The sequence below is a fragment of the Syzygium oleosum genome, unplaced genomic scaffold, assembly GCF_021117445.2.
Source record: "Syzygium oleosum isolate NSW1041296 unplaced genomic scaffold, Sole_v2.1 Sole_v2.37, whole genome shotgun sequence".
NCBI classification, from domain to species: domain Eukaryota; kingdom Viridiplantae; phylum Streptophyta; class Magnoliopsida; order Myrtales; family Myrtaceae; genus Syzygium; species Syzygium oleosum.
Genome location: NW_026607521.1, coordinates 1,901,174 through 1,921,330, shown reverse-complemented (window position 1 = coordinate 1,921,330; position 20,157 = coordinate 1,901,174). Strand labels below are relative to the sequence as shown.

General features: G+C 39.9%; 4 protein-coding genes and 1 long non-coding RNA gene across 12 annotated transcripts; 3 read left to right on the top strand and 2 right to left on the bottom strand.

Moving 5' to 3' along the window:
* Window positions 1–544: 544 nt before the first annotated feature.
* LOC115677193 (poly(ADP-ribose) glycohydrolase 1-like) lies at window positions 545–8,948 on the top strand. 2 transcript variants are annotated; one of them, XM_056305306.1, is made up of 11 exons: window positions 545–831; window positions 971–1,168; window positions 1,563–1,666; window positions 3,196–3,397; window positions 3,515–3,619; window positions 4,147–4,265; window positions 4,881–5,024; window positions 6,284–6,425; window positions 6,547–6,735; window positions 8,150–8,212; window positions 8,595–8,948. In XM_056305306.1, exons 1-11 carry the CDS (start codon window positions 592–594, stop codon window positions 8,766–8,768), a joined length of 1,680 nt encoding a protein of 559 aa, XP_056161281.1. In that variant the 5' UTR covers window positions 545–591; the 3' UTR covers window positions 8,769–8,948. The 2 variants fall into 2 exon arrangements, with proteins under 2 accessions (XP_056161281.1, XP_056161280.1); XM_056305305.1 differs by having other exon boundaries at window positions 546–831; window positions 6,541–6,735.
* Window positions 8,949–10,685: 1,737 nt separating this feature from the next.
* Window positions 10,686–13,656, top strand: LOC115677199 (thioredoxin-like fold domain-containing protein MRL7L, chloroplastic). Of its 7 annotated transcripts, XM_056305363.1 has the most exons (8): window positions 10,706–10,791; window positions 11,010–11,124; window positions 11,299–11,407; window positions 11,517–11,674; window positions 11,757–12,298; window positions 12,984–13,065; window positions 13,181–13,292; window positions 13,375–13,656. In XM_056305363.1, exons 4-8 carry the CDS (start codon window positions 11,519–11,521, stop codon window positions 13,488–13,490), a joined length of 1,008 nt encoding a protein of 335 aa, XP_056161338.1. In that variant the 5' UTR covers window positions 10,706–10,791; window positions 11,010–11,124; window positions 11,299–11,407; window positions 11,517–11,518; the 3' UTR covers window positions 13,491–13,656. The 7 variants fall into 7 exon arrangements, with proteins under 7 accessions (XP_056161333.1, XP_056161334.1, XP_056161338.1 ...); XM_056305359.1 differs by having other exon boundaries at window positions 10,690–11,124; XM_056305362.1 differs by having other exon boundaries at window positions 11,010–11,407.
* A 1,900-nt stretch (window positions 13,657–15,556) lies between these two features.
* Window positions 15,557–16,419, bottom strand: LOC130135771 (uncharacterized). Its single transcript, XM_056305518.1, has 2 exons — window positions 16,085–16,419; window positions 15,557–15,893 (listed from the first exon to the last, which is right to left on the bottom strand). The coding sequence occupies exons 1-2, from the start codon at window positions 16,417–16,419 to the stop codon at window positions 15,557–15,559; spliced, it is 672 nt and encodes a 223-aa protein (XP_056161493.1).
* Window positions 15,716–16,622, top strand: LOC115677200 (uncharacterized). Its single transcript, XR_008815004.1, has 2 exons — window positions 15,716–15,850; window positions 16,049–16,622. It is a non-coding gene; the product is annotated as an uncharacterized LOC115677200 (long non-coding RNA).
* A 1,413-nt stretch (window positions 16,623–18,035) lies between these two features.
* On the bottom strand, window positions 18,036–18,870 carry LOC115666149 (uncharacterized). Its single transcript, XM_030587930.2, has one exon. The coding sequence runs from the start codon at window positions 18,707–18,709 to the stop codon at window positions 18,356–18,358; it is 354 nt and encodes a 117-aa protein (XP_030443790.1). The 5' UTR covers window positions 18,710–18,870; the 3' UTR covers window positions 18,036–18,355.
* Window positions 18,871–20,157: the final 1,287 nt, after the last annotated feature.

Sequence of the window (20,157 nt, the reverse complement as noted above, 5' to 3'; positions counted from 1 at the left end):
GTTCTATTCTTGGAATAGAAAAGTAACAGAAATGCGTTTGGTAACTGCACAAAATTTCTTTTTATTAATGATATTTTAATAATATTTTGAAATTTTTCTTTTATTTTTTTTCTTCTTCCCCTTCCTTGGCCATGGCCAGGTCGCCGGCGCCGGCGACCGACCACAAGCCAGGAAGAAGAAAAAGAAAAAAAAATTATTTTTCATTTTTGATTCTTGTTCTCAGAATCAAGAAGCAACTTTTTTTTGCTTCTTGATTCTGTTCAACAAATTTTTGCAAATTTGTGTCGGGAAAGAAAAAATTTACCAAACGAATTTATATTTCAAAATTGATTCTAAGAACAAAAGAATATAAATAATTACTATTTGACTGGATGCCAAACACGCCCTAAGCCTAAAAAGAAAAAAGTAACGGTCTCTTCAATTTCCTCCTATTTTTTGACCAAAAAAACATTTCCTCCTATTTGACTTGATTCTAACCGTGCTCTCCTTCGGCACGATCAGCAGTTCGGAATCGTTGACATAACAGAGCGAAATTCGCCGCCACTTCTCCATCTTCGTCGCCGGTCATCGCCGTCGGGAGAGAGATTTCCCATGGAGGAAATCGAATTTGCGACGTCGATGCTGCCGTACCTCCCGTTGGAGCTTAGGTCGTCGAAGTTCTTGTGGCCGTCGGCGACGGTGGAGGCCCTGGAGGCCATGTCCAGGGGCCCCGAGCACAGCCGGGTGGAGTCCGGCAAGGTGCTCGCCATGGCCGTCTCTCACATGCGATGCGCCTCCGAGCCCTTCCTCGCTCCCTTTGCTCCCGAAGGCTACGCCCTTTTCTTCGACGAGGTGCTTCGGATTTAATCATCAGTTTCGTCTGCTTTTTCGCTTCTTGATTGCGGTTCTATTCGTTCATATGTATGTGCGTGCGTGCGCGTGTGTGATTGAGGTCGTCGTGTGGCATTTGAGCTTGAAATTTCTTCTGCAGCTGATGTCTCGCGAGGATGCAGAGGAGTGGTTCAAGGAGGTAATCCCGTTTCTGGCTAATCTGTTGCTGCGGTTGCCTAAGCTGTTGGAAGATCACTGGAAACATGCTTACGGCTATTCTCATTCGAGGAAACGTCGGGTCAAAACCGGTCTTCGCATATTAGACCGGCAACAAGCAGGGATGGTTATCCTGAGCCGGGTATGATTCGGGATTTATCTCTCCGTTAGTCCCTTTGACTTATCTTGACTAAATATGCCATGCATGTCAATAAAAGCTTAACTTCTCGAAGGCGAGAAGTGTTTTATGTTATAATGATTAGAGATGCTCCTGGTAGTGTGATTGGTTTGAAATAAAATCTGGTTCGGTTGCAATTGTTGGTGTTCGAAAACGGTTTACATCCGTTGAACAGACTGAATTATTTACATTGGCTGCTTTTTCTAGATGCAGAATCGATTTACTTATGCATCGCGTATAATTAAGGTGAAAAGGGTTTAGAATTAAGCAAGGAAACTTCTGGTTGAATCAGGGTACTTTGGGATGAATGAAGGTGTCGGATTCATACCTAATCGTCCATGTATGTCATATTTTTCAGGAATTGATTGCTGCTCTTCTGGCTTGCTCTTTCTTTTCCCTGTTCCCAGTCACTGAGAGAGGTTCTAAACATCTTCCCATGATCAACTTCGATAACTTGTTTGCGTATGTAACCTTCTAGTTATTTGTGTTTACATGGAATAACCTTGTTTGGTCTGTACTTTACAATTTTGTTATGATTGTTATTGTGAAGTGTATGCAGTTTAGCTGTAATGACTGGACTTAGATTTGAGTAAGCTGTGAATCTCTTTGGTTCTCTCTGCTAACTAATTTCAAATAATTAGTCGTGCGTGGAAATCTTGGTGCATTTTTCTCATACTGTATGGATAATGTTAAAGAGATTGTTGTAGTAAATAATATCGTTAGTTCAGCAATGACTCCTCAACCATGTGAATTCTTCTTATTGCTTCACAATACTTTAAGAATGCTCACGGTAGGTGAAATGGCACTAGTAGTCCTTGTACTCTTGCCCAAAATTCAAAATCATCCCTTTAAAATGTGCCACCGTCAGTCCTTCCGTTATACTTTTCTTTTGTCAGTTGATTTTTGCTAACGTGGACAACCGGATTGCTGAGGTGGACATCGGAGTACACATGTACTATTATGATTTGCAAAAGTTTTTCATGTGGTATTGCCACATCAGCCAACATAAATGTTAAAAAATAAAGCGAGAGAGAGAGAGAGAGAGAGAGAGAGAGAGAGAGAGAGAGAGAGAGATTTGGAGCTCCCAGCTGTAGTGGCTAGAGTTTCTTTGAGCTCGCAGCCATGGCCCCTCGAGCTTTGTTGCGCTCAGCCATGACTGTTCAAGCTTAGCCTACCTCACTTTGTCCAGCTCGACCATGACCCCTCGAGCTTCGTTGAGCTTGCAGCCACGGCGGCTTCAGCTTCTTCGAGCTTCCGGCCATGTCGACTCGAGCTTCACCGAGTTCAGTCATGGTGACTGGATCTTCTTCAAGCTTGGGTTCATGGCCAATTGAGAGAGAGAGAGAGAGAGAGAGAGAGAGAGAGAGAGAGAGAGAGAGAGAGAGAGAGAGATCCATGTCAATAATATCTAACAGCGTTAAGCCATGTCAGCGAATTTCTAATGGCGTTTACACCGTGTTAGCAAATTCCATTAGTGGACCGATGTGGAATGACTTGTGACACTTTTTGACAGTTTTGATCACACAACAAAAGTAGAGCGACGGTTTTAATTTTTGAACTAAAGTACAGAGACCAACAGTGACATTTCACCTGCAGAGTATTTATTGTTACAACCTATAATATGTCCTATCTCTTACTGTCCAGTTTCCAATCATTACCTGATCTTCTTGGAGATACCCATGGTTTGCTTCAATTGTGCTATCTCTTTAGTTTGTCTGAACAGCAAAATATAGTGGTCTCTTGCTTCTTAACCATATGCTTATCACTTTTTCCCTTTAAGAGATGATTGCCCCAGCCATCTAAGTGATTCTTGTCATTACACTTAAAACTTTTGAAGACAATTTCGGGGGCAGTTAGAAAGGCTACTATTAGTTGATAGGATTAGAATGGAGGAGCATGTGATCTTTGTGCCTTTGTACCTCTCAACTTTTTTTTATTGATAAATTGTTTTTGTTGTTTAATTTTGGGAAATACATTGGCATCATTTTCAGGAATCTGTATGAGAGTTATGATGAAAAGCAAGAAAGCAAGATGAAATGTATCACACGCTATTTTCATCGTATAAGTTCAACTATTCCTGTGGGGGTCGTCTCATTTGAGAGAAAAGTTCTTCCACTGGAGGGTAATTCTCTCGTGCCTTATGGGAAGGTGGACTTCTGGAGTAAGTCTGCCTTTCCTCTCTGCCACCTCGAGGTAACTGTTGAAACGAATAAGTGAAATAGCTAGTTGATATTTTACTTGAACCGATTTTGTTTGTAGTATGTAGTTTTGCCTTCTATTACTTCTCAGAGGTCTCTGTGTAAATTTTAGGTACACGATTCTGGCCTTATGGAAGACCATTCTGGTGAAGCTCTTCAAGTTGATTTTGCAAACAAATATATTGGTGGTGGTGCTCTTAATAGGGGCTGTGTTCAGGTATAATTTCCTAAATGTGTGGACCTAATTGTACGAATCAAAGAGGTTAATTTGTGTTAGGCAGTGCATTAATAGATCCTTGGGATGTTCATGGCTGTACTTAACCATAGATCACAGATGTTTATTAGGTGGTTTATCAGGTCATTCTCATACACTCTATTTCGTCTATCTCATGCAGCTTTATTATTGTCTATCCCTATAAAGATAAGTTCAGGGAAGGGCAATAGAGTCACATTTTGTGTTGTTTGGCAATGACATACTTGAGGTTTCCAGATTCTGCCATCTCCTTTGTTGTCGACCTTTAGGCCTTGTTTCTTTAGAGACTAAAAAGGCAAACAAGTACTTTCTGGATAATGAATTTTCTTTTTCCCGGATGGGTGGAAGATGGATGTGATAATGGAGTTCACAATGAGTCTTAAACATATCATGTGCAAGGAAGTACCTATGTTTTCGTTGTCTTATTTGATTGCCTTTAATGGTTTTCTTTTTCATGGTCAAACATGATATGCTGCTCATATAACATGCAGGAAGAGATACTCTTCATGATCAATCCTGAATTGATTGTTGGCATGCTTTTCTTGCCAGCCTTGGCAGACAATGAAGCCATAGTAATTGTTGGTACTGAAAGGTTTTCAAATTATACTGGGTAAGTATGAACATTTGCCTTGGTAAACTCGAAGTGATGCGTATTAGTTGTGATGCTTTTCAAAATGGTCGATGTCACCGCGAGAATTTTGAATCGTGCAATATCTATGGACTGAACTATGGCTCGTACTGGAATCATGTATGTCCACATGAACCGCTGTTTTTTCCTGTTTCAATTTCTGAATATTATGACATAAAAAAGTGTTGCAGGCCCTTAAAGATGAGCTGCTTTCATTTCTGTAGCACTATTGGTTCCCTGTCTTAAAAATGAAAATATGGAATTTTTAAAATTACATCAGATTCAGTGATATGGAATGCTTAGTAATATCTACTTCTTTGCCTGCTTCCTTTTTGCTCAATTGACAGTGTTCAATGGGAGAACTTTAAACAGTTGTTATAGGCTTTGAAGAAAGAACGTTTCTAATGTAGAAGGTTTATGCATAATTCTGTGATTGATTTGAATTTGAGCTTTAAGAGTGATCATCTTAGACATGCTTATTCTTTATTAGAAGTTATTTTGATTATTCAGCTGGTTGGTAGACATCTTTTAAGCTTGTCTGAATTGAGTTCACTTTATGATGGCTTCTGAATTGTTTTTGAACTTGAAGGGGTGCAGGTATGCTTCTTCATTCAAATTTTCTGGTGACTATATTGACAAAAGGGACACTGATTGCATGGGAAGGCATAGAACGAGAATTGTTGCAATAGATGCATTATGCAGGCCAGGGATTAGACAGTATAAATCACAACTCCTTCTGAGGTATGTGGAGTTTTTTTATCCCTGATTTCCAGTCGTGGTCAAATCTTACATGTGTAAATTGGACAAGAAAGAAGGATGAAGCCATTTCAAATGGGAATCCGCTTATTTTAGTTGCTAAGTCATTAACTGCCCTCTTTGCTGGAACTTACGAGTAATACACCGATTCAAGAAATAAAGGTTAGAGTGAAGGTTCTATTCTACCATTTTTCGGGCTGGCTTAATCTTAAATACAGTATGACTCGCGGGAACCACTCCAGGGCATCTTCGGGATGGATTTTCTTATCGAATAAGGCATTTAAAAATGCAAAGTCAAGTTAATATGAAGAGTGACTTTTGATCAAAGCAATTGGAAGTGCCCTTTGAATTGTCTATGCAATTGTGTCCAGGATGTTTAATCTATCATTTGGTTCTGTTGTTGAGTAGACTCTAGGGCTCACAGTCTACAAGGTAAGTCTGGTCAAATGAGAGTTGATAACATATCAATGAGAACATGACGTCTTATTAGATTGTTCAGTTATGTAGTTGGAGACATCTCTTCCTTCAACCTTTTCCTTTCACTTGTCAAATAAAATTTCATTATAAGAAACAAAGAATTAGATTATCCAAGTTTAATAGGATGTTAGAATGAGATTGTAGCTACAAAGGATAACTTTTAACACGATCAACTATAAGACAAGTGAGACTAAGGAGAGTATTAAACAATATCCAAATTGAACAAGGTTCTCAGATCCATGTGCTGTAGCAGAGCCGAAGACAAATCTCATTTCAAGCCATTTTTGTCCAAACAAGAATCAATTGTCTTGGAATTTTTTAGAGTAATCTTTTTCATCGGTTCCTTGGTTGGTTGGAAAGGAAGTAAAGTTGTGAGAAAGATATGAATATGTGGATTCACCCGATGATAGATGGGATATTATCTTTCTAGCTACTGATCATGGAAAGAAATGGTTTCTCTAATGCTGCTAATTTTTCTTATGGAAGACTTGAGCAACATCTAAAATCAATCGAAGACTTATTTCTTTCTAGGTCTTGGATGGAAAGTTCTCCTATTTATACACAATAATAGTCATTTATTTTGACTACAACATCTACAGTATCATGCTGGTTATAATGAGATTCGATGGCTGTTACGGTGAATCCTAGTTGAAAATTTTCGTATCCAATCTATCTTAGTGAAGTTACTATTTTATGCATATTTATATCAAAACCTATATGTATATTTATGTTTTTAAAACTGTGAGACTTGCTTGTTGCAATCACAGGGAGATTAATAAGGCATTTTGTGGCTTCTCTGATGACTCCAAGTATCAGTTGTATGAGAGGGTCTTCCAGGAAAATTGTTTAGCTGGATTGGTTGATGGCCAAGTCCAAGTCTCAAATCATGTATCTGGGGATGATGCTTTGGTCAGGGATTTTTCACATTTTGCAGTATCATATTTCTTCTTTTGTTAAGTCATTGCTTTTATATATATGTAAATCCAGTTCTACTTATCTGAGGATGTTGTCAATTTTTGGACAGCTCCAGAAAGATCCTGCAACATTTGCAAGAACTGAAGGTGGAGCAGGGGACAAAGAGGTCCCAAATGCCGAGGCTTTAACTCATATACCCGACGATGAAGACAATATTGGAGTCGTGACAGGGAACTGGGGTTGTGGAGCCTTTGGAGGTGATCCTGAGCTGAAGAGCATGATTCAGTGGCTTGCTGCTTCTCAGGTGATGTTATCCTTTTTACTTTAGCAATATCTTACAATTGACAATCATTTTCTTTGATGTGGCAACGCTAAATATGAGTGAGCAGGTTTATCTGATGTCAACACATACATCAGTACATAACATCTTAACTACGATAACAAGTATAGTTGAATGATCAGTTTGAAGTTTTCCAACGATAGCATGAGGATGCTTGAAGTTTCGAGAATGCAGGTACAGGACAAGAAGTTTGTTTGTGAGTAGAAATGTTTGATCATAACCAAACAGGAACAACTTTTCAGAAAAAAAGGATGTGGTATGAGATACAACATTGAAACATGGGATTAGTTTAAAAAGTGCCAAAATAGTTAGTGGCAAAAATACTTCATTATAGGTGGCCCACACTTATATATCGGTCTTTTTGATGTATATGAAAAGAAAAGAAGAGACAAGCTTACGGTCAATAGCCTAAAGAGGAGAAAGCTTTATTTTCTTTGTGAACCAGATTTTTAGAGGGGTTGGGCAATCATGGCTGATCCGGCCAATTCTAAGGTTTCGTTATTTGGCCATACCATCCCCTCTATCTTTTTTGGACCCATTCAATTAATGGAAGTACCTTAAAAAGCTAGAAAGATTACATGAGAATACTCGGGGTGGATGGACCAGAAAGGAAATCCATCATCCAAGCCCGCCTATGCTCACGAACTTTAAAATGAGCTAACCTAGTTTAATGAGTTGGAAGTGATTGAACAGATGAACCCAGTACAGTATTTAAGGGGATGACGTGGATTTATCTGAAGAAACTAGAGTTGCCAGTTCAGAGAGATATTTTTCTGTAGAAATTGGTCAACTGTGTATTAAGGATTAGGTCAGAGGCCTGAAAACTAGATAACCAAGAGGAAAGTATAAGGTAAGAGTAGGATGATTTAGCTGAATGTTCTTCGTATCGAATTCTCTTGTTTAGCTGAAGAAATCTTTTGGGGAAAACTTGGCAGGGGAAAATTAAAATCAGCCATTTTAGTATTCCATAAATAGCTCTTTTGGATTTTCCTTATGGTTTGTCTGTTGTTATCTTTTGCTGGAAAATGAAAAACTGTACATTGGACAACCTAACTGAAGTTTTGACAATAGGAGGTAGGCAGTGCGAGGTGATATATGTTAGCAACTGAGCCTCTTGCATTGGCATTGATCATGTAGAACTAGGTTCTTCAGTTATCTTAAAACAAAGATTTTGCAATATGAGGATTTCATCTTTGTTGACTTAAACGTTGTCCTATTCTTTTCTTTTGCTTGGCCATAATAGTTTGCTCTTACTTTGCCAAATTTTCAACGGATTCCATTAGTTGATGGAATGCATAGGGCATCGATGTCTCTTTTAAGAACAGATGTTTTGACATTTTTGTTTCATTAGATTCATGTCTATCTGTACAATTTTCAGGCATTGAGACCCTTCATTTCATATTATACATTCGGTGTGGAGGCATTGCAGAACCTACGTCAGGTACTTTTTGTTATTTCGCATGGTTCAGTTCAATGACAGTAGTTTTAGTAAGATTTTTCCAATTTCTGTTGCATTCTTCTTACACTAAGAGTCTATTGACTTTAAAGTGCGTACAGATTTATAGTATTGACACCAGTTATTTTCTACAAGTAAAGTTCAGTTTCCCACCTTTTACTTTCCAAGCTTTTTTTAAGATTATACCCTTGTTTGCTTTTCGGCTGTATTTTTTAGCAGGTGTATAATATCAAACGGGATGGTGTTATTCATACTTTACCTAGTCTGTTGCCTTAAATTATGGTTGTTAATTATTTTTCTTCGACTGCTTGAATTTGTGAATCCAACGTTAAAGGAGATCGGCTGTCTTTTTTATGATGACGAGTAGGTGAGTCGATGGATATTGTTGCACGGATGGACAGTGGGAGACCTTTGGAATATGATGGTGGAGTACTCGTCGCAAAGATTCAAGCAAGAAACTAAGCTCGGTTTCTTCGCTTGGTTGCTTCCGTCTGTGACAGCTGATGATGCCATGACATTTAATGCACTTGATGCTACTTAATTTTCTTTTATCCGTAGACTTGAAAGTTTTCGTGCATTGAATTCCTAGAACTTTTCATTTTGCATTGCTAACATGTGTGCATTTGCGGAGATTAAGCGAGTCGAAATTTTTTATACTTCAAATCATCCTCAAGTAGAAGGGTCTTTACCGACTGTGTAGGAACATGAGTTGTTGTGCTGGTCATAATCGATGAATTATTTTGATGCCCATTTAAACCATTAATAATCGGGGTAGCCTACTATCTTCAATTGGCTAATCTCATCTTCATTATTGCCAATCATTTTGGTTCAACTTTTTCATGGGACTTTGTGCCTCTAAAGCCTCTTCAAAAAAGTTAGGTCGTTTGGCAAACCTTTTTTGGATCACTTTGTGAAAATGCTAGCATTGGGAAAACTAAAAGCCTAAGGCATGGGCTTTCAGAGTTTTCAGAATGGTATTGTGGGGTTTAATGGGGTTTAATGACTTTTTTTTTTCCCTTCTAGTTTGCTCTTACTGATAACTTCTTTATCCCAGCGTCTCGTCTTCTTTGACATATGGTCTCTATGCTTGCTGGTTGCTGATGTTGTGGTCCTTGTCGCCGAGGTCGAGGTCGCCTAGGTTGAGATTGCATAGGTCAAGGGTCGACCGTCGAAGTCGCACGGGTCAAGGGTTGACCCATCATCTTCTTCAACCATGGTTGTCTATCTTCTTCAACTTTGGACGGTGATTGCTGAGGTTGCGTGGCCTCGGTGTTGCCTCACCTGGCGTTGTGCATCCTTGGCGACCCTAGCTTGGGTCGCACCAATCATCGAAGGGCCAGATCTGGGTCGCCCTGAGGTCGCGCGACCTCAGCGACCCATTGTCCAGCGTCGCTCAACTCCGGTGTCGCTCGTCTAGGGTCATGTGACTTGGATCTCCATTGAGGGTTGCTCGCCGAGGGTCTCCACCTGGTTCATCTTCTCCAACGTTGCCCTCACTCGCAACTGTTAGGCAAAATCTGAAGGTCGAGTGACAATGATGGTCGAGTGTCGATGGTTGCCGACAGTCGACATCGGAGCCCTCGCCTGTGCTTGCAACGGCCCTCGGAGCTCTTGCCTGAGCCCTCTCCAAGACGAGAAACAGTAGCTCCCTTGGTTTTTTTTGTTTTATTTTACTTCAAAGCTATCTTATACAAAACTACACGAAACTCACTTTTAGCATCCCTTTATCTTATGCAAATCACGAACAAAACGCAAGATCGACGCACTATGCATGGTCAGTTGCTGCAAACCCAAAACAGAGAGACAAGCTAATGTTAAAGTTGCTGTTGCTCCTATCCTCAAGTACAGAGTGTCTGTGAGAGATCGTAGCACTCACTCTTGAGCGAGAGCATGGAGATTGCGCTAATCTGGCCCTTTGGAACTAAGAACGCTCTTCGCAAATGTCGTCTATCCGTCGCGAAAGATTCCCTTGCATCCCCGACGGGCGATGACGGGTATAAGAATTAAGAAATATGTTTTCGTCGTGAATTAACATCCTATTTTTATCAGACGTCTCAAAAAACACCCATCGTGAATTAACATCGATATTGGAGTTTTTTGCCTTTAACCAGTTTCTGTGGATCAAAGTCAATCCCACTTTAAATTTTCAACACTTTATCCAATTTGAATAAATTATAAAACAAGAACTTTTTATGTATGCTTGTGACATGTAAAAGATAAAACAAAAAAATTTACGGTTTTATAAGGTTTAAATATGAGGTTTTCATCTTGTTTGCAACTTATTCTTTATTGCAAATTTCACAACTTCCACAATGCAATATCCAAAATCTCTTAAAATTCATAATATCGATATTGACATACGAAATGTAAATTTTCACAATTTTCTAAAACTTGAAAGATATAATTCTTTTTCTATTTTCAATTTTGAAAAAAAAAAAAAGAAGATACGGAAAAAGCACAGATTTTTACATGTTCGGACCATCCCCTGTTCTTCTCTCTCAGCAGGCGAGGTGATGCACCGCCAGATTCCACACAGCTCCAAGCCAAACCAGCCAGAGTTGAAGGTCAGTCTCCGCTACCCACTTGTCTGCAGCTTCTTGTATGCATCTCCATTTCTTCTTCTTCTTGCTCTCTCCACGCCTCGAGCACGTACATAAATTCCATTGCCCACTTGTCATTCTCGTAGAAAAGAAGCTCCCCTGCACCCTCCTAATCCCAACTAGTGTATTTGTACTGTGAGTACGCCGCACGCTGGTGATTAGCTAACTTTACCCATCTTCAGCTTTGGTGAAGAGGCACAGAGAGAGAGAGAGAGAGGGAGAAGTAGAGAGAGAAAGAGAGGGACTTGCAGAAGCTGAACGCAGACTTGTGGGACAGAGCCCATTCCCAAGCTCTGGGTAAGAAATTTCAGCAGTTGGTTCCTCGATTTTCATTGACTTTTCATGATGGCTATGGTTTTTCTTTTTGTTTTTTTCCTTTGGTCGAAATGATGGCTATAGCTGCTGGGTTGTATTTTCGCGGATATCACTGCTCTGAAACCTCTAACCAGTTCATAATCTATATGTTGTAAGGCTCGTCTGCTGTAATGGTCACTGGGTATGCCTCCGTTCTTCACGTTACCGCCGTTTGGGTCCCTGTACTCAGCTTGGAATTGGGGTGTGCCAATAATAATATGATGTGGTTGAGCCAATGAACTCTTTTTTTGTTAGTTATTTTCTCAAAACTTCTTGTTGATAGATGACGATATCGGGTACTGTTGTCATACTTGATTGGAATTGGCTTTTTGTAGAAATGGCACTACAACAAGCAAGTATTCTTCAAGTTCCGTTTTGGACTCTGACAGGCAGCAGAACAATTTCTACTTTACTTTCTAGCTTCAAGACTCCATTGAAGAATACAGAGAGATGGTTTAGTCTCTCTTCAAATATTCTGCAGGCACATCGGCGGGTGCGATTCTTTGGCGTCCACTTAAGTTCTTTCAATGCTTAATTTCGCATTGGCTCTCATTCTTATCTTCCGTGCTAATTAGGGTACGTATATGAAAAGCATTGTCGTTGGAGCTTCTAAAACGTCTCATAGTCCCAAATTTCTTGGTGGAAAGAAAGAGCAAGATGATGATAGTAGTGATTCTGAGTACGAGGAGCAAGATGATGAGGTGAAGGATAATGACCCTCACCTCATGGATTCTGAAGAGAGGCAAGAGTGGAGAAGGAAAATTAGAGAAGTGATCAATAAATATCCTGATGTTGAGGAGGAGATAGACCTTGACGAGAGGAGGAGGAAGATGCAGAAGCTCCTGGCTGATTATCCCCTCGTTGTGGAGGAGGATGATCCTGATTGGCCTGATGATGCTGATGGTCGGGGTTTCAATTTGGACCAATTCTTCAATAAAATCACCATAAAGAACGTTAGGAAGGAAGATGATGAAAATTATGACAGTGAAAATGAAATTGTGTGGCAAGATGATAATTATATCCGCCCCATCAAAGATATCACTACTGCTGAATGGGAGGAAGCCGTTTTCAAGGATATTAGTCCTTTGATTGTTCTTGTACATAACCGCTACAAGAGGTCAGTATTTGGTTCTCATTGTTCATCTTTCCACAATTCTGTTGCTTGCAAGTCAATACATGTAAGGCCTTCCAAGCTATTTAAAAGGTGTCGTACTTCTCTTTTCGTATGGGAAATCACTGCCACTTTCTTTCTTTGTTGTTTGAGAGAGTACACGATGCTCACTTTTTTAACATTTTTCCCCTTTTGGAAGCATAGTTTAAGGTGATAGTAGCATGCACAGTTGCAGTTTCCTGTCTGTCACTTTTTGTAGTTCTTTCGCGACGAAGTCACTTGAGTTGATTTTCTTCCAGTTAAATGATTTTCTGACTCATTTTTGGAAGCTATGAATTCATTTAGCTAAGTATGTTGGCTTGCAAAACATGAAAATGCTAGTATCTTGAACTCACTTTTACCAGTGCTGTGATTGGTTGAGTTTCTGTTTTGTCTAGTGATCATTTGAAATATCGAAAGGCAAAATGTAAATGTACATCTTTTGATTATTTCCTAGATAAGTTTAGAAAAGAAAAGTGGCAAATTATTTTCTTTTAATATGTTTGTTTGGCTACTTTATGTCATTGAAATGGCTGAAGCTCTTGGAGGTAGATAATGTGTAGATCTTGGTTGTTTACCCTGGATTATATGGTTTGCGACTGTACCATTGCTGAAAGAAAGCTTCTTATTGGATCTTTGAAATTATTTTTAGGCCAAAAGAGAATGAAAAGATCAGGGATGAATTGGAGAAAGCCGTGCACATAATTTGGAACTGCAGACTACCTTCACCAAGAGTAAGGAGCATTATGCCTAATTCCCATCATCTGTCACCTTTTTAATGGCTTCTGACTTTTCAACCAAAAAAAAAAAAAATGGCTTCTGACTTGTTATTGCTGTCTTGTTAAAAAGTGTGTTGCAGTTGATGCTATTAAGGAGCCTGAGTTGGTATCTGCTCTGCAAGTTTCCATCTTTCCAGAGATTATCTTCACTAAAGCTGGCAAGATTTTATATCGTGAAAAGGGTACTTTCTGCTCATAAATTTCTTTGAAAGGGTTCTTGCAACATAAATCTGGTTATGACCCTTGTTTGGCTTGTCAATTCAGCTATTCGAACTGCAGATGAGTTTTCAAAGATAATGGCGTTCTTCTACTATGGAGCAGCCAAGCCACCCTGTTTGAATAGCAGTGAAGATAGCCAGGAAACAATTCCATCTGTTTGAATATATTGTATAGTATATCCATAGTTGAGCTTAGCAGTTCTTAATACTCCTAGCTTTTCTTGCAGTGCTCGTCATTGCAGAAGGCTGACAATTTTGATGTAGCACACTCGACTGTTACTGTTGGTTTACTTATGAACAGTTTCGATGGAAAGCAAGTATTACATAATTGCCTGTTCTGGGTATCTAACTAAAACTAATCTTGGAATACAATTTGAATTGGTGAACACAGATGGGGTTGGTCTTACGTCTTCACCTTTAGAATTCAAATTCTCTTGCTTTGCAGCAGGCCCAAATTCATAAGGGATCCTTTGATCATATGAGACTCAGAATTATCTAATAGCACTCATTCTTCCCAACTATATACTGGCACTCCTTCCATTTACCTAAAACCAGGTAATGCATCCACAGTCTGTTGAAAATATCAGGAATAGTTCTGTCCCTGATGTAAATGTGCTGTTTATTTTCTGAATTATATTTATCTGCTTATCTTGTTTATTGTAGCTAGTTTTGGTGGTTATTTCGGTAGTTTTGGTTGCAGGTGACTTGTTTTCCTTCATTAGGAACTGTTTGAGCCTTCAACGTGATTTCTGGATTTTCATACATATCTTTACTTGATCTAGGCTGAATTGGTGGATGAGACTTTAGAGAATTATAGTGAATTTTTTTTTATTTCACTAGTACAATTAGAATCTTCCTCTTTGAAGATAGTTGCTATAACAGGTAGGGTTTGCATGCCCTCTGCTCCCAATAAAGATTGTTTTGATTGCCTTGGGAAGCACAAATCTTTTGTCCGAACATAAAGCTGAGAACACACATGCAAGCTTCCATGCCGAATTGGCTCTTACTCATGTTAGTAAGAACCTGATCGGCCACGGGATCCATGCAAGAAGTTTGATGATGGTGGATATCTGACTGGTTAATTTAGATGTTTCTGTAGTTAAGTATGGCTATTAAGAAAAAGTCGGGTTGTGGTTAAGACTTAAGACCACATATTTAGAATTGTGCCTTGGCTGGATCAAGGAAAGGAAGAGATAGTAAGGACAATCAGAATAATACAGCTGATAGTGAGGGTGAAAAGGAGTGACTTGAACCCTCCACCTCAGCCTAAGATGAAGAATGAGTGGGGCTCCATTCAATTATTTTGATTTAGGAATGAGTAAATAATTGCAGAAGGATGTGGAAAAATGTGAGGATTAGAGGAAATCATCAAGAGGAAGGATAAGTGTAATGAATCTGATTCTGATTCTGATTCTGATTCTTGGGTATGAATCTGATTCTGACTAGGACAAGGGCTTCAGGAAGAAAATGATGGAGAAGAGGAGGAAGAGTAAGGAATTGTCTGACGGAGACAAGCACTGCCGATCACCATAAGAAAGAGTAAGAAAGAGAGAACGACTAGTATATTGGTGACTTTGACATGGATAACTTGGATTTATTTTGAACAAACGTGGAATAACCAGAACAGAAGGGCTGTCATACCATATAGTTATGATGACAGGCTTGTTTGATTTGACTACAAATTTGTGAAGGTGTGAAGTGGTCAAAAAGAGCAATGAAATCATTGAGTAGACTGTTCCATCTTGATCGCTCCCATTCTTCATTTTTAAATGTGCATCGGAATTTATATGCTTTAAATAGCATGAGTTCTTTTCATTCGTGCTGCTTGTGCCGTGGGTCTACATTGTGTTATTGAGAGAGCTTAGGGGAGGTCGTAAGACTGCTGTTCTTTAGATTCACTGTCAATAGAAGTTTCTGTGGAGGGAAACAAGGAGATACATGCATTTCGAGTAATGACAAGTAGTCATCATTCTATTTGAAGTACACGAGCATCATTTCATAGCACTGGTCATATGCCTGAAGAAATTCCACCCTTCCAACAGCTACTCATGGATGTCGGAGTCATTATTTAAGAGTGATAGGACGCATCGAGAGTTGCCTTGACGCACAATTACGTTGCATCATATTATTGTCCATAATCAGATGAAATATTAGCTGACATAATGTGGCCCTTATGACTACTGTTGTGCTTAAACTGCACTGTGGTTTTGGACTAATTCCTAGGCGATTTATTCATTGTGAAGGCCACAGCAGCAGAAGGTCTTGTGGTAATGGAACCGGAAGGCAAAGAGCTGGAAAGGATTGGAACCATCAAACTTGCAGTCTGATACTCCAACTATTCGTTTCTCACTGTTCCCGCTGAAAACAGTGAGGCATTTGCCAGTACTGCCGGAAACCCAAAATCGAAATTCCCGGTGGTTGTACTTCTTCGGTGGGTTAATAGATTTCCAGTCCGCATCGGCAATGTTTTCTAGCGAAGTCAATGACCGCAGGCCCACTTTCCCGTGCTTGTCCACGGTGAGGTAACTCTGTCCTCCGGAGCACTTGTCCATGTAGTTGCTGAATCTGTGGGCCATTGGAGTAGGAAGTTTGTTGGAAATCGAAACAACACAAACCACTTCCTTGTTTAGTTCAACCTTACGAATCGAGTAATTGAGTGTAAATAAGTGCAATACACATTAACGCCTCTAATATTGAATCTAATAGAAATTCGCCTGCAGATGTCCCTTTTCTTCTGGCTATGTTTGTTTCATTACCTGTGATAACCAGAAGCCGAACCAGAAGTAGATTGCCAACCAAAGTACGCATTGTATTTGGCAGACTCGCCACCCTTAACATTCGGGACAGAATAAACTCCTCTGTCGACGGTGGCGACATAATCGGATTGCAAAGCACCGGCGATGAGAGTGTCGTCCCAAGCGGTCATGTGGGGGTAGGCTTCACTCGGTGGGCATGTCGACGTGTCGCATTTGGAGCATTGCCTGCACAGAAGCTCGCTCTTCAGCGGTATATCTCCAGCACCGTCAGCGGCTGAGCCGCAGATCACCATAGCAAGCAGGTATAAAGAGAACAGAAAGAAGTGTCTGTCCATGATGGTTGGATTGTTTTCTTTGGCTGGTCGTTCTTTTCGAATAGAGTTTGCCAGATTATATACACTTCTTATGTTCTTGAACTAATCGATTTCGTTCTTTTCCCCCATCGTGTTTGATCGATTGGGACAAAATATAGTTGGACTTTGTTCCATGTGAATATTTTTTGATTGTTGGGCATTGATAATTACGAATTTTTCAGCTGTATCTGGTTTTCGCTACAGAACGTGAGGGTCAATTCGTCCCCCATGTTTAATCTTGGGTTATAAATACACCAAATGTTCTCTTGAAATTTTAGTGGTTATAATCTTAAACTTGTTCTTGAATCTCACTTATATGATCGGTGACCCTGTTGGCTCCTAATGCTTTTATATATATATATATATATATATATATATATATATATATATATATATATATATATATATATATATATATATATATATATCTTTTGTTGCTTTAAAAAAAGAATTAGAATAGGAGGAAAAACGTATATTTCTTTTTTTCTCTACTTTTGCTAAGAAAATGAAATTATGTCGCGTGCGAGTAAGGTCATTCTTTTACTCTTGCCAACTCTTTTTGCATGCATAACATTTATAAACAAAATAATCTGTTTGCATATGATTTAGGTGCGTATGAAATGAGGTGTAAATGTAACTTCAAGATTCTTGTCCTATAGGATGCTGGAATCTATATTTGGGTACGGCAACTTTTTGTGATTACTTCACTTATGAGTCCATTTGAGGCTCAAAATACTTGATGCGAGATCCACTCTTGTCTCCTTTTGCATCTTTGTTCGCACAATGTTGTTCTCGAAATCGTAATATGAAGACAAATTAAATGCGGAATATGTCTCGAACATAGGATGTTTATTCTGTTTGGTTACGTCTTGGAATTTCTTGATTGGACCCGGGCCCAAGCAAGTATTTATTTCCCCTATCACAATGTGCCATTAGAACGTGCCTGGATCGTCGACGTTGGAATGATCAAACGCGGCCATATATCGTAGGAATTTACAAGACTCGTTAGGTAAACATTACCTTTTCTGATTCTTTCTTAGAGGAACTAATTTAGAATGAATTGTCCAGTCAAAGAAAATGTTGAAGTTTCAAATGATTCACAATCACAACTTACAAAAGTGCATTAGCAAGAGATATGAGCAGAAGAAAGATTAATCCTTTCTTTGATGCTTTGTTACTGGTTGGGGAAAACAAGGCCTAGCCTATGGATACTGATGGGGACAACTCCTACCAACTGGGAAACCCTGAATCTCTATACAACTTTAGGCATTTTGAAGTTTAAGCCATCAAATTCAACTGGCAAAACCCAGAAGGCTAGAGCATGATAAAATTCAAACCAGAATGCCTAAGCTACTGCGAGCCAAGTCGACCTCGTCTAGAACCGATCTAATCTTGAGTTGTCACAATCGAAGGTCGAGGAACTTACGAATAGCTCAAAGGGTTTTGTCCCCCAAGGTCATATGACCACGCTTAATCTGCTCGAAAAGTTACTAGCAATAGATTACTAACCCCTTTCGAGAAAATTGCTACCACATGGAGAAATTACCACAATGGACTAGAATGGAGTCGACATTATCAGGACCACCTTCTCTGCATCATCAATTAAAATGAAGCTTTTGTATTGCTTATGAGGTTTCACCTCATTTGCTTCCAAATTCTGCAGCTTCTGCTTGAAGCCGTCCCGAAGAGAAACACCACGGAGTTCCTCTCCTTTATCAACTTTTTCCATACATTAAGGGCAAACAGAAAAAGGGTAAAAAAAAACCAGAAAGAAAAAAGACTTGCCCTGTCTCTGGAGCACCCAAATTTACAGACTTGAACAGGGACTTCATGTTTGCTAGCACCTTCACCACATAACTAAACCAAACCACAAAAAAAGGGAGGAGCAAGAGACTGAGAAATTCATAATAAAAGCTACCTAGGCACCGGTAAAACAAGAGAGCACGCTGTGGCTTCGTCTGAACCTCACCACCTGCTTCGAATGTGGACCAGCAACGCCCTTCAGCACGTTCATGTCGTCCTCGTCGCCGCCGGGCGTGAGCCCGAATGGATAATCTCCGGTCGAGCCGTAACGGCGATGATGGCTCCGATTGTGAATCGCCTTGTCGCTGGCAGGCCCCAAATACAAATGGGGCTGAGCCTGAACCTGACCATTCATGTAGAAGTCGGCAGCATTGAACGCCTGAGCATCACCGGCCGACAAGCACTCGTACCGGCTCCGAACTCGTTTCCTCTTTATTGCCCTGTACATCATTGGAATCAGACCGTCCATTTGCTAAATTCAGCCCCCCTCTTTAACTTCCTTCTTCTGGGTATTTCTGGCTGCTGTTGCTGGGAAAGGAAGAAGAAAACAGAGAGGAACAGATGGAATAGGCAGAGTTTTGTCAATGTTGGGGTTGGTGGAAATGGGAGAAGAAATATTCCACGAGACTCCTAGTACTTTTCCCTTGATATCTATAAATAGACTGTGCGAAACTGCGAGGGTTATGACAAGCTTCACACGGCAATTGTTTTGATTTTCTTGACTTGAAGACAGGAGAGCCCCACCACCAAAAACCATAGGCCTTCCTTTCGTCTTCCTTGTTCTTAACTAATATATTAGACTTCAAGGCTTCGACTTTCAATCACACCCCTGTCAGTTCCGTCATCCTAAAGGCTGAAAACCAGATTACTTCTACCGGAGATTTAAATCATTTAATAATTTTTCGCGGGTCCGGGTAAGCTTTTCGCCCTCCATCCACGAAGGGTCCGACGATAATTTAAAGAAAAGGAGAGCATGTTAAAATCGATGACGCAGCGCATATTCATCCGGTCAAATCATGTGTTTCCGTTTCTCTCAAGTTTCAAACAAATGTACTTATCCTTCCAGGCTTCAACTTCACAGCCATGTCCCTTTCATCTTCCTACAGGCTCATATCTTTGCTTCTGTTGTGTTATTTAATTTCTTTTATGGGGTCCTCTTGTTACACTCGTTTACGAAAAGTGAAAAAGGTAATCTAAAAAAACCGAAAACCAAGTGTGCAAGACTTGATCATGGAGATGTGATGATGTCCACCAAGCAACAGCGACTCCCGTTTATAGCACTGGTATAATAGAATATCAGCACGAGTGCAGCCACGGCGCTGGGGGACGTGAATCGATCAGAGCGAAGAAGGGTTTGTCAAGATTCCTTTTACATTACATTAATTGATGAACACGAGATCAAGTGATCATCAAACTGTTTTCTATTTCTGAGTTCTGAAAATATAATAATAAATTATGTCCTAGAAGAATCTGATCTGATTGCAATGCACATGCACAGAAGGGCCAAGTTGACAGCAAAAGCAATCAAAAAGGCAACTCAGATATCCATAATTCAACAGGAATAGAATTGCTGAAGAGGGTTTTGGACCAGGTTTTAATTCCTCAATCAGGTGCTTCAGTAGAAATTCCGCTAGTTATGATCAATGCATACTTGTTCTCAATAGATATTTGCCGGTTGATGGCCTTGCAAACACTTCTGTAAATTATGTGTGCACTCATCCTGTCTATATTAATTTAAGTTGTCCAGATTCCGAAATATAAATCATCCAAAATCCGTGTGCGTGTGGTTAGCACCGGCCGTGCACCGGCCGTCATCCTCCGCAGTTGCTTCTTACTCCGGCCGAACGTATGGACGATCTTTCGAACCACATGGTAGAAATCGGAACATTGTCCGGTGCTGGTGACGATATTTTGACC